Source organism: Protomyctophum bolini, assembly GCF_963924005.1.
Source record: "Protomyctophum bolini genome assembly, chromosome: 22".
In the NCBI taxonomy this organism is placed as follows: Eukaryota; Metazoa; Chordata; class Actinopteri; order Myctophiformes; family Myctophidae; genus Protomyctophum; species Protomyctophum bolini.
The window spans coordinates 32,449,091-32,462,677 of NC_137883.1; the positions used below are offsets into that span (position 1 = coordinate 32,449,091).

At 44.9% G+C, this 13,587-nt stretch overlaps 1 protein-coding gene across 1 annotated transcript in view; it reads left to right on the plus strand.

The window, feature by feature from the left end:
* Nucleotides 1–13,587, plus strand: part of kcnt1b (potassium sodium-activated channel subfamily T member 1b) — a gene marked incomplete at both ends in the record, with an annotated part of 149,489 nt that overhangs the window by 1,718 nt on the left and 134,184 nt on the right. The window contains one exon of the mRNA XM_080755692.1: nt 3,364–3,582. Coding sequence (XP_080611818.1) covers nt 3,364–3,582 — 219 coding nt within the window. The remainder of the gene's footprint in view (nt 1–3,363; nt 3,583–13,587) is intronic.

The window sequence follows — 13,587 nt, forward strand, 5'->3', positions numbered from 1 at the left end:
TTTCACACAAAGCCCTGACTGGAAGTCACTTGTGTTGCTATAGCGTTAATTGTTATTGTGGGGATTCACAGTTTCATCCGGGTTGGCTTTGGTCGAGCGCACATTGTGCTTTGAGTTGTGTTGTAAAGGGATGCCCCTTTTTTTTACTACACCCACAGGTGCAGTAAACCTGTAAAGATCCCTGAGGGCCCCCCCAAATAATTAGCAAAACATTGATAATTTAAACATACAATAAGGTCAGACTAAAGAGGTCCTTTGTCTACCAGTCGACCTTGAGGCTTAATCAGGAGATGTAGTAGCCACGGGGTTATCTAAGCAGTGGATATTGCTCATGTCTTTATGTATGTAAATTGTCTTGTTCTTTGTGTTTTGTATATGTTCTGCATACTTGGCTGCTGGGTCGCAAGACAAATTTCAGTGTGAACTGACAATAAAGTACTATATCATATCATATCATATCATATCAATTTAAATATAATGAATATATGATGTTGTAGCCAATTTGATGACTTTATATTGTGGTTAATTTGTTGTGAAGTTGCTATGACAACCTGGGCATAGGCGGGTTCAGCCAATCACAGGCACAGCCTGTGTCACAGGTGCACGGCAGCAGGGAATTTGGGAAACGCCACAGGGAAGCCACACAGTTTTTCAACCGTGCATTGTTCATTTACAGTTAAGTACCCCGGTTTCTGTTATGACGTCCTGCAATCAAAATAAAACCCCTTTAAATGCACTTTAACAAGATCTGATTTACTGTCAACACCACCACGCGTTGGAAAGAGCTTCGTTCACACCGTATCCCTCACTGGCATCCTTTTGTTGAAAAGTTGCCTTTACATATGAATATCAAAAAGAATGTAAAATGAGTTTTCATTGTGATGCAAATTGTTCTATAGTCTTGTAGTTCTTCTGCCTATAGCACATAAATCACCTCTTTGTTGAGGGAACACGCTGACCCACATGGCATGTGGTTCAACTGGAAGTCTAGGGACTTGGGACTAGCGCTCTGCAGGCACCGAGTTCATCCTACTATATTGATCTTGTTGTTTTTTTGCTACATTCTTCTTGGCCTTGTTCTGTCATCTCTGAACTGTATGTACTGTACATAACATCCCTCGGTGGACGATCCGAACGGCCCATAAGGAAGGAAGAAGAAACACGAGGTCTCTCGTCTTGCCCCAGTTGTTGCACAGAATGCTCACGACTTTATGTCTGACGACGTTTTATTAGCTGTTACTGTACGACGTCCCTGTTTTGGGGGCGTGCCGTTATAAGGCGGAACGTTCTCAAGATAATGACTGTACTGTGCTTAACGTACATACACGTCATACACTGGTGGCGCTCACAGAGTGGTGTTGTGATGACGTGCTGCTTTTTGTGTGCGTGTAGAAGATCATGGGTTCCCAAAGGGGGGTCCGGGGACCCCTGGGGGTACCTGAGGGAGCTCCAGGGGGTCCCTACATATAGCTCAATTTGAGATAGTTGGGAACCAAATGGACCCTTATGGGTCTGTTACTCAGAGAGTGTACAAATGGACCCTTATGGGTCTGTTACTCAGAGAGTGTACAAATGTACCCTTATGGGTCTGTAACTCTGAAGAGTGTATAAATGGATCTATGGGTCTGTAACTCTGAGAGTGTACAAATGGAACCAAATGGACCCTTATGGGTCTGTAACTCAGAGAGTGTACAAATGGAACCAAATGGACCCTTATGGGTCTGTAACTCAGAGAGTGTACAAATGGAACCAAATGGACCCTTACGGGTCTGTAACTCAGAGAGTGTACAAATGGAACCAAATGGACCCTTATGGGTCTGTAACTCAGAGAGTGTACAAATGGAACCAAATGGACCCTTATGGGTCTGTAACTCTGAGAGTGTACAAATGGACCCTTATGGGTCTGTAACTCAGAGAGTGTACAAATGGAACCAAATGGACCCTTATGGGTCTGTTACTCAGAGAGTGTACACTCTCAGAGTTAAATTAACAGTGTTTTTACAATATAAATTGTGGTACCAGAGATAGAAATGCCATTAAATCGGGGATCCGTAGCATAACGCGTGTGAAACTGGGGGTCCTTGAAATTAATATGTTTCGGAATCACTTCTAGAGCCGTACAAATCCTCCCTTATCGGGGTCACTGGCATAATGTCTTCAAAGGGGGGGTCCGTGGCCTAGTAATAAATGTTGATTTGGAGGCTCCTTGACACGAAAAGGTTTGGGAACCACTGGTGTAGATCATCAATTATCTCCTTAAAACACCAGTGTTGTTGTGCTCTAATAACTTTCTGTTCTGATTGATGCATATTATACATGAACATATATTTATACCTATTATTAAACCCAGAAAACCTCCCACTGTTTCTTTCAGCACACTCCAGTGACGAGGGACAGGATCTTAAAGCTAACCCCTAACCCAATGACGAGGGAGGGACAGGATCTTAAAGCTTCTTCGTTGTATTTTTCTGCACGCCGCGTTCCTCCGCCTCGGCTTCGTCAGGTCCTGCTGACGCACGCAGCTTGTCTCTTTAACGTACGTTATCTGGTCGATACCGTCCGGCTCCTCCGCCCAGATGTTGCACCAGAGACGCCCTGATTGTATTTATTTATTCAGGTCTGTCAAAAGGATGAAACTCAAAAAAAGCTCCAGAGAGTTCTCCTTCCTTCTCCCATGTGGTCCTTTGAACTCAGCGATAGCTGCGGTCTTATATCCACGTCACTCAGAACACTCTGACATTTTGCAATTTTATCGTGAATTATTTTAGGCGTATATATTTTCTCCGCCCACCAACGTTTTACAGATTCATCTGATTGTATAGACCGCATGCTGAGTGGATCTCAACCCTCAATCTACGTGTTCTGGTTCTGTATCCTTGGAACCATTAAACCCATTTTGACCTGAGGACGATTCTACAAAATTAATGTCTTCTAAATCCTGAAGAAAAAAAAACATGTTTCTATGTCAGTCGTTCTCAAACATAATTCATGTCAAGGACCCCCAAAAATATATGACAATGGCCGCCGACCCCCATCTGAAAATATGTTGTTCCAGGGACCCCCTCCACCCAGAAGCAAAGATTTGAGTTAAAAACTCGCTATAGTCTGAAAGAATATACTGTATATTCAATGAATTAAGGCACATTTTCACGATTTTTCTAAAAATAGCAGACCTACAAGCTCATAGCGTTCATAGCGCTCATAACCCTAACGCTAACCCTAACCCTTGTAGATCTGCTATTTTTCCAACTAGCTAAAACACCAAAAGGTGGTTCCTGTCCAAAATGGTATTAACCCTTTCAACGCTGAACGTTCTCTAACATCGTGGTTTTCTCTGGGTGCTCTCTTCTCGTCGGGCTGCAGGTCGTCCTCCTCCTCGGCGGTGGAGACGAACAACGTCCAGAAGAACGTTAACAGCAGCAGCAGCAACAACTCCTCCTCCGGCATCATCCTCGACATCTCGGCCCTCAAGATGGCCGACGCCGGCGCCGCGGCGGGGGACACGGAGGTGCCGCCGCTCCCGCCTCGCTACCGCTTCCGGGACCTCCTGCTGGGCGACCAGACGCTGCAGAACGACGACAGGTACGTAAAGGTGGGTGGTGGGCTGGCCCCTGCTGGCCGAGGGAGGAACTGCTGAGGAACTGTTTGTGCTGCCATGCACTGTTTGTGCGCGTGTGGACAATTCGTGAGCACACATATTTGTGTGCGCGTGTGTGTGAGTGCGTGCGTGCGTGCGTGTGCTTGTGTGTGTGTGTGTGTGTGTGTGTGTGTTTGTGTGCACATGCGCGGGTATACTTGTATTGCTATAACTTGTGAGGGCCAAACCATTTTCCATGCAGGCCCTCCACAAGAAAAAACTGGTTTTATAGTTTTTCATGTTTCGTGAAAAGGATGAAGATTTATAGGTTCAGGGTTGGAGTTATGTCTGATTTACACTTGGTGGCGTGACTTGGTGGCGTGACTTGGTGGCGTGACTTGGTGGCGTGACTTGGTGGCGAGACTTGGTGGCGTGACTTGGTGGCGTGACTTGGTGGCGTGACTTGGTGGCGTGACTTGGTGGCGAGACTTGGTGGCGTGACTTGGTGGCGTGACTTGGTGGCGTGGCTTGGTGGCGTGGACTTGGTGGCGTGACTTGGTGGCGTGACTTGGTGGCGTGACTTGGTGGCGAGACTTGGTGGCGTGACTTGGTGGCGTGACTTGGTGGCGTGACTTGGTGGCGTGACTTGGTGGCGAGACTTGGTGGCGTGACTTGGTGGCGTGACTTGGTGGCGTGGCTTGGTGGCGTGGACTTGGTGGCGTGGACTTGGTGGCGTGACTTGGGGGCGTGGACTTGGTGGCGTGACTTGGTGGCGAGACTTGGTGGCGTGACTTGGTGGCGTGACTTGGTGGCGTGGCTTGGTGGCGTGACTTGGTGGCGTGACTTGGTGGCGAGACTTGGTGGCGTGACTTGGTGGCGTGGCTTGGTGGCGTGACTTGGTGGCGAGACTTGGTGGCGTGACTTGGTGGCGTGGCTTGGTGGCGTGACTTGGTGGCGATACTTGGTGGCGTGACTTGGTGGCGAGACTTGGTGGCGAGACTTGGTGGCGTGACTTGGTGGCGTGACTTGGTGGCGAGACTTGGGGGCGTGGACTTGGTGGCGTGACTTGGTGGCGTGGCTTGGTGGCGTGGACTTGGTGGCGTGGACTTGGTGGCGTGACTTGGGGGCGTGGACTTGGTGGCGTGACTTGGTGGCGAGACTTGGTGGCGTGACTTGGTGGCGTGACTTGGTGGCGTGACTTGGTGGCGTGGCTTGGTGGCGTGACTTGGTGGCGTGACAGGGTGGCGTGACTTGGTGGCGTGACTTGGTGGTGTGACTTGGTGGCGTGGCTTGGTGGCGTGGACTTGGTGGCGTGACTTGGTGGCGAGACTTGGTGGCGTGACTTGGTGGCGAGACTTGGTGGCGTGACTTGGTGGCGATACTTGGTGGCGTGACTTGGTGGCGTGACTTGGTGGCGAGACTTGGTGGCGATACTTGGTGGCGATACTTGGTGGCGTGACTTGGTGGCGTGACTTGGTGGCGTGACTTGGTGGTTGTTCAGATGCTCCTCCCCCCCATTAGCCAAGCTGTCAGGGAGGAAACATGGGGTGTATGTAAAAAGAAAAGTGAATAAAATAATAAAATTGAATAATTTTAAAATAATTAAATAATAAATAATAATATAATAATAATAATAAAATAATACCCTGTTTTGCAATGGATCCACACACAGTTTCCACTTTTCACATTCAAAGACTTTCAAAGCAAAAATATAGCCCATCTGAATTACTAAGCTTGTGAAGTACAGTATAGAGAAAGAAGAAAGATAATAAACATTATAAATGTGGGACATTCAGGGTTTTCTGCCCCGCTCGTATCCAGTATAACCCATTCTGACCGGGAACCCATTCTGGTGTCAGCATCATGTCATGCTTTAGCTATTGAAAAAATAGCAGATCTACAAGCTCGTACACCGAGTGGCGCGCTACGAGCTTGTAGGTCTGCTATTTTTGAAAAATCGAAGAGCGACTGACATTTTTAGAATCTGATCTCAGGTCAGTCATCAGACCAGTAGTGTGTGTCCAGTGGAAACCTCATATGAATCTGATCTCAGGTCAGAATGGGATAATTGCAGAGGGCCTGAGAGAGAGAGAGGGCTGTGAGCGGGGGGGGGGGGAGCTCTCCGCGGTGCTGAAATGAAAAGGAGCCCGTAGAGGAATCTCTCCAGTCAATGGTTGGTTCTGGGCCTGCAGTATATTGACCTGCCATGAGGCAAGGGGGGCAGATTTATGGCCCGTTTTCACACAAATCCCTGACTGGAAGTCACTGGTGTGCTAATTAGCGTTGTTGTTGTTGTTGTTGTTGTTGTTGTTGTGGGATTCAGTTTCATCCGCGTTGCTTTTGGTCGAGCGAACATTGTGCTTTGAGTTGTGGAAAGGGATCCCCCTTCTTTTTTTTTTTTACTACACCCACAGGTGCAGTACATTTATCATAATTGGCAAAACATTGATAATTTAAATCTGACATGAATATATAAAAAATAATTATGTAAAATGAGTTTTCATTGTGATGCAAATTAGTATAGGAACCGGAACACAATATTTAGATTTACATTTATTGAGCACCGAAATAAACATCTGAAAATTGCACGCGTGCCACCCATCTGCCCGCCCATCTGGCCGCCCATCTGGCCACTTAACACGGCAGCCGATAAGAGATCAGATCAGATGGATGCAAACACCTTTTGAGATGTCTGGCTGGCTGGCTGGCTGGCTGGCTGGCTGGCTGGCTGGCTGGCTGGCTGCCTGGCTGGCTGGCTGCCTGGCTGGCTGGCTGGCTGGCTGGCTGGCTGGCTGGCTGGCTGGCTGCCTGGCTGCCTGGCTGGCTGGCTGCCTGGCTGCCTGGCTGGCTGCCTGGCTGCCTGGCTGGCTGGCTGGCTGGCTGGCTGGCTGGCTGCCTGGCTGCCTGGCTGGCTGGCTGGCTGCCTGGCTGGCTGGCTGGCTGGCTGGCTGCCTGGCTGCCTGGCTGGCTGCCTGGCTGGCTGGCTGGCTGGCTGGCTTTTGACTCACCCTGTTTTGAAATCACTTTGCTCTGCTGTACAACGGTTGATTTCTTGTGCATAAGGCCGTTCACCACAGCTGTCAACACTAGCACCATTTCAAAGACTCCCTAGGATGTTTTTAGATGCTCATCCGTGCACCTTTTTCGAACACACACGGACCATGCACTACTGTACAGTACTGTACCACTACACTACTGGCTTGTGTGCCTAGCAAGATACCGAAATCTTGCTATAAATTGCAGTGCTGAAATTACTTTTCACCGTCTCGTGAAACATGGCGTTGTTCAGCAAAACACAACAGACAGACACTGTACTGTACTGTACTGTACTGTACTGTACTGTACTGTACTGTACTGTACTGTACTGTACTGTACTGTACTGTACTGTACTGTACTGTACGTTGTTGCAGGGCAGAACGCCACGGGCTGTAAATGTCAATTTGAACCGAGGGCATAATTCACCTGCGAGTCGATAATCTTTTGTATGGCTGAGTGGTTTTTATGTTTCGCGATTAGTCCATAACTCAAGGATGCGTACAGTACAGATGTACAGATGGAAAAAGATTATTGTCACTGTCGGGCGACGGCCCGGGAACCCTCGTAAGTACGAGACGAGTGCTCTTCAGGAAATGAGGAAAATGAACCCCATGTGTTCCACTTGATCTTAATTCTTTATTCATATTTATAAACGCCCACAGAGACTATAACGTGTGCGTGTGCGTGTGCATGCATGCGTGCGTGTGCATGCGTGCGTGTGTGTGTGTGTGTGTGTGTTGGGGAGGGGGGGGGGGGTGGCATAACATTATAAAATAATGGAGATACAGGCTTTTCTTCCCGACAACAACATATTATTCTTTCTCACAAACTGAAGCTGTTGGAACAGCAGTCCTTACATCTTCTCTTACTGTATCTCTTTCTCTCTCTCTCTCTCTCTCTCTCTCTCTCTCTCTCTCTCTCTGTATCTCTCTGTCTGTCTCTGTCTCTCTCTCTCTCTCTCCACCCCCCCCTCCTCCTCTTATCTGTCTCTTCTGTTCTCTCCATCCCAGAGGACTGCGTACAGAAACTATAGCTGTCAGAGTATATTCTATATCAAAGCGGGGTCAGGTTTTCATTGCAAACGCCACGTGTAGAATCGATGTTCAGTGCCGAGCGTGTCCCTGCACTCTCTCTCTCTCTCTCTCCTCTCTCTCTCTCTCTCTCTCTCTCTCTCTCCCTCTCTCTCTCTCTCTCTCTCTCTCTCTCTCTCTCTCTCCCTCTCTCTCTCTCTCTCTCTCTCTCTCTCTCTCTCTCTCCCTAAGGGACTTGCATGGGCGCTACGGCGCCACTACGCCCAGATGGAAAACAGCTGTGATCATTATTTTGATGCGGTTATTTATCAGCGCTTATCAGGAGCACTGCAAACACAACGGTGCAATGTAATCTCCCTTTAACCCATTCTGACCTGAGATCAGATTCATACGAGGTTTCCACTGGACACACACTGGTCTGATTAACCCATTCTGACCTGAGATCAGATTCTAAAAATGTCTTCTACATCCTGACAGTTTTCTGAAAAACACATGTTTCTATGTCAGTCGTTCTCGATTTTTCAAAAAATAGCAGACCTACAAGCTCGTAGCGCGCCACTCGGTGGCGCGCTACGAGCTTGTAGATCTGCTATTTTTCAACAGCTAAAGCATAACATGATGCTATAACACCAAAAGGTTAAAGTGAGATTACAGTGAAATACTGTTGACAGAATCCTTCAAGGTGTAAAAAACCTCCCAAAAAAACCCACAATGCTGCACATTGATTTCGAACATGATAATTCGATGCGTGCGTGAGCGTACAGTGTGTGTGGCTTGTGTGTATGTGTATGCGTGCATCCTATAAATTGTGTGTCTGTGTGTACTGTGAGCCATGCATGGAATTGCACGAATCCTCTAGAGGCACAGCAACAAGTCAAGTGTCTCGGAGCGATAAACAGAAATCATTAGCGGCGAAAACAGTTAAAGGGACACTTCACCCTTTTTGCAAAAAAATATATGTTAATGACGTTTAGAAGCTTTAGATCACTTTCCTGGGGGTATTTATGTGTGTAATATGTGGTTTTAGATATTTTAGATTGTAGCAGTGAGCCTGTTGTCTCTGATGTCATGGATACTGGTCTCACTACCTTCCTGGACTACAATTCCCATAATTATTTGGTGCACTGCTCCTCCTTGTGGATAGGGGGAGAGCTGTCTTACTGAGACAACATGTAGTCCAGGAAGGAAGTGAGCCCAGTGTCCATGACATCAGAGACAACAGGCTCACTGCTACAATCTAAAATATCTAAAACCACACATTACACACATAAAGACCCCCAGGAAAGTGTTCTAAACTTCTAAACGTCATTAACATATATTTTTTTGCAAAAAGGGTGAAGTGTCCCTTTAATGATTGTGAGACACCATCTCAGGTTGAAGCCACAGTGGTGGCACTGGGTCGTCCCACCAAATGAGGACAAATGGAGGGAAATGCAATGGAGTTTGCACTTTGATTGTATCCACGTGTTTCCCCGCCAAGGTACTGGGGCTCAATTCAATTCAATTCAAAGGGCTTTATTGGCATGAGAAAACATACGTTTACATTGCCAAAGCAGAAAGAACAATACAACAATACAGCAATACAATCAAAACAAAAATTATGTACTTTGAAGGTCAGAATCTTCAATAGATCAACTTCTATGTACCAAGATCACTCGATGCAGGTATAGTGCAGGAATATACACAATGATTAGTCTTTAGGGTGGTTGTGTTCCATTTGATATCCTTCTCCTATCACAGCAACTCACGAATCTTGCTGCTGTGTTTGCACATTGTTGTACTTCGCCCAGCAGATATGGGAGTTTTTTGTCATTGGTCATGTTTTCAAAATCTCCGTGTGTGGTTGTAATCTGTGGGAAGTAGGTGTCTCTGATGTCTTGGTACAATGGACAGATGGTTAGGAAGTGTAGCTCGGTTTCCACTTCATTTAGTGTGCAGTGGGTGCATATAGTTTGTCTTCTCTCGGGATACAGGTCTGCCTATGACGGCCTTTCTCGATCGCGAGACTGTGCTCACTGAGTCTGTACCTAGTTAAGATTTTTCTTTGTTTTGGGTCGGTCACGGTGCTCAGGTATTCGGGCTCCTTGTGTGTGTGTGCTTTGCTTCCTTCAGGCCGCGTTGCCATGTTTGCTTATTATAAGCAACCTTTGACTTGTTTTTTTTTTCTGTTAAAGTCCCTTGCAGATACATTATTGGTATAGTTGCTGGCTGATGTTTTTTTTTGGGGGGGCTTGATTCTAAAGTGTACAGTAGTTGCTTATTTGGGCTTGCTTCCACATTTCTTCACATCAAGGAACCCCAGATTAATATGTAAATTGTCCACGGACATCCATCTGAACATATTTTGTGCCTTTTTTTATTAAAATGTTTAAAGAATATTCAAAATATTTCGACTTATTCTCAATGTGTTTTTAAATAACAGATACAAACCAGTACAAACCTCACAACGTGTTGCTGTGAGCTTGTAGATCAGCTATTTTCATTTGTGGTTGTTTTCATAGACCTGGGCCACTTGTTTCTCTCGCAAAACTGGCAACAACACAGCAAGAGGAAGAGGAACTTATGCACACACACAAACGCAATGCATTATGGGCTAATACAGAAAGAGGTGAATAAATGGCGTGTTTTTGTTCTGGCGGAACTCATTGATCTTTTGGGTACGGCGGGTTTGTTGCTGTTGTTTGGAAAGTGGAGAATTACCATTTTATTTGAATAAGTGTTTATTTCAGTATATTCATCGGGTTTACAGTCGGCATCATTAAATGTAATCAATTAAGATGTATCAGTTTGTTCTCCATCGTAAATTGCAGCTTTGGGTTATGTAGGGTTAACCCATTCTGACCTGAGATCAGATTCATACGAGGTTTCCACTGGACACACACTGGTCTGATTAACCCATTCTGACCTGAGATCAGATTCTAAAAATGTCAGTCGTTCTTCGATTTTTCAAAAATAGCAGACCTACAAGCTCGTAGCGCGCCACTCGGTGGCGCGCTACGAGCTTGTAGATCTGCTATTTTTCAATAGCTAAAGCATAAAATGATGCTAACACCAAAATGGGTTCCCGTTCAGAATGGGTTAATAGGATGGAAGTATACAGTTCATTATGTACAGTACTTCCCCCTCCTTGTTATATTTCAGCCAGTTTTGCAATTATTATATTCATTATCTCAATTACATTGGCAATTACTAAGATTGATCGTTTGTGATTTCATGTCAGTAGGCGGAGATGTCTGCTCAGAGATGTCTGCTCATGAGTTATGAGAACGAGCCTTGGGTCACATGCATCAACAACAGAAAACACAAACAAATTGGACAAAATATGAATCTGAATGTGTTGTCACGCTCACACACATGTACACATACAGTATACATATAATCCTACCACAGTCCCTTTTTGTGTAGTATTGGCTTATAGTCCGTATAGCAGCATTCCTAGTAAATGTATTTGGTGCCTCATGGTTGCCTGGATCTTTGTCGACAAGAAGCCATGCAGTGGAACAGTATAATTTCATGCCTTCACAATGGTTCACCTTTTCAGTGCACCGTAATTACTGGGCATTTTCTTTTCAAAGTGGTTACCAGTGGTTACCGGCAAGACATGCTGGAAGAAACCAGTGGTTACAATTATTGGCTGCCATGCATTTTTAAACAAGATCTTTTTTTATATTTAGATTTTCATTATCATGAGAACGATGGCTTCCATTTTCGCATTGCAACTTTTCAGGACTAGAAAGCCTGCAGTTTTTATTAGCTTGTATTCCCCATCGATGATGTCACTGGAAGACGGTTTCTGAACTGCCCACAGCCCTCCTATGAGACACAGACCGAGTAGAAAGAAATTGCACCATTTTATCATGATTATTAGTGAGGACCTATTATATGAAGATAGGTTGAAAAGTGGTCCTTTAACCTTAACCTCAGTAAAACTATACCTAACCCTAACCTTAACCTTAACCTCAGTAAAACTATACCTATTAAAACCTAACCCTAAACTTAACCTCAGTAAAACTATACCTAACCCTAACCCTAACCTCAGTAAAACTATACCTAAACCTAACCCTAACCTTAACCTCAGTAAAACTATACCTAAACCTAACCCTAACCTTAACCTCAGTAAAACTACACCTAAACCTAACCTTAACCTTAACCTCAGTAAAACTATACCTAAACCTAAACCTAACCTCAGTAAAACTATACCTAAACCTAACCCTAACCTTAACCTCAGTAAAACTATACCTAAACCTAACCTCAGTAAAACTATACCTAAACCTAACCTCAGTAAAAACTAACGCAGTGGCTGTGGGGCGTTTCCCAGAACCAGAAAGCGAGGCAGATAAACCTTATTAGCAGAAACCAATGGTTACAAGCTGCCATGCTAGAAGGAAAAGAGCTATGCAAAGACTTTGGTGAGTCAGTGCTCATTACAGTTGCTCTCAAAGTAAGGTCCGGGGACCGCCAGGGGGTCCACCAGGGGTCTACCAGGGGACCCCCAGGGGTCTGCCAGGGGTCCGCCAAGGGGTCCTTGAGGTGTTTCAGTTCTGTAACTCTGAGAGAGTTAGGGGGTTTTGTAGTGGTTTGGGGTCACAGAGAGAGAGAGAGTACATTTTGTCAAATGGGGGTTTCTGTATATCCTAACTCCACACTGCATGGGGCCTGCAGCTTTTTGGTGTTTCAAGGTTTGTTATACTTTAGGTGTTATAAAAATAAAAATATAAAAAATATAAATATAAAATATAAAAATAGCAGATCTACAAAGCTCGTCAGTGCCGCGCTACGAGCTTGTAGATCTGCTATTTTTGAGAAAATCGTGAAAATGTGGCACAAATCTTTTGAATATATATATTCTTTCAGAGCGAACGTTTTTAACTCAAATCTTTGCTTCTGAGGGGTCCCTGGAACAACATATTTTCAGATATCATTTTCTGGGTCCTTGACATGAAATATTGAGCACCACTGATACAGAAACATGAGGTTTTTCAGAAAACTGTCGGGATTTAGAAGACAATTTATAAATTTCGACGTCTGGCCTAAATGGGGATTAAAATATTTGAGAACCGCTGTTCTAGGGCTGATGGGAAATTAACCGAAAACCGACTTAATCTCGCTCATGTAGGTTAATTGAATAACCGAGAAGCAGTACAATGTTTGTTATATACGTACTGTACATCAACAAATCGTCACAAAGAAATGTGAATAGATTCCTATTTTTTTTTATAATCGACAAATAGCGACAACAATAGCCGATCTACAACTAAATACAAGGCAGCTCTGCTCACAGCGATTCACATCACGAACGCATTGTGTGAGCTTGCAGATCTGCTATTTTCACCATTTAACCCATTCTGGGTGGGAAGTTGAAACCCCTTTTGGTGTTTTAACTAAGCATTGTGTTTTACTTTAGCTATTGAAAATATAGCAGTTCTACAAGCTTGTAGGTCTGCTATTTTCGAAAAATCGTAAAAATGTGGCACAAATCTTTGAATATATATTCTTTCAGAAGACTTATTATTACTACATTTTTACGTCAGGCCTAAATGGGTTAAAAAGCCCTAAATCATGTAATCTCTAGGCAGAGGTTTGAAACAAAGGCGATATTGATCTGCAGTCCCATCAGTCAGCCCTGCTAATCTGCTCTGTTGTTGTTGTTCTGCAGGTCAGTAGGGGGCAGCAGCACGCCGCATGCACTGGGATCACTGTTGCCATGTCTGCTTATTATAAGCCACTTTGGGCTTGTTTGTGAGCTTGTATGTATAGATGATGCATTCTATAGGTTCAGGACGGGAACCCTTTTGGGTGTTTTTTTAACCCTTCAGGACTGGACCCCCTTTAGGCAACATGTATAGCAGCATAATCATTTTTGTAATTTTTGAATAAATATTTGCATTTTTTTCAGAAAACGTATAAACAGTAGGTCATGATTTAGAAGGTGTTTTTAGAATC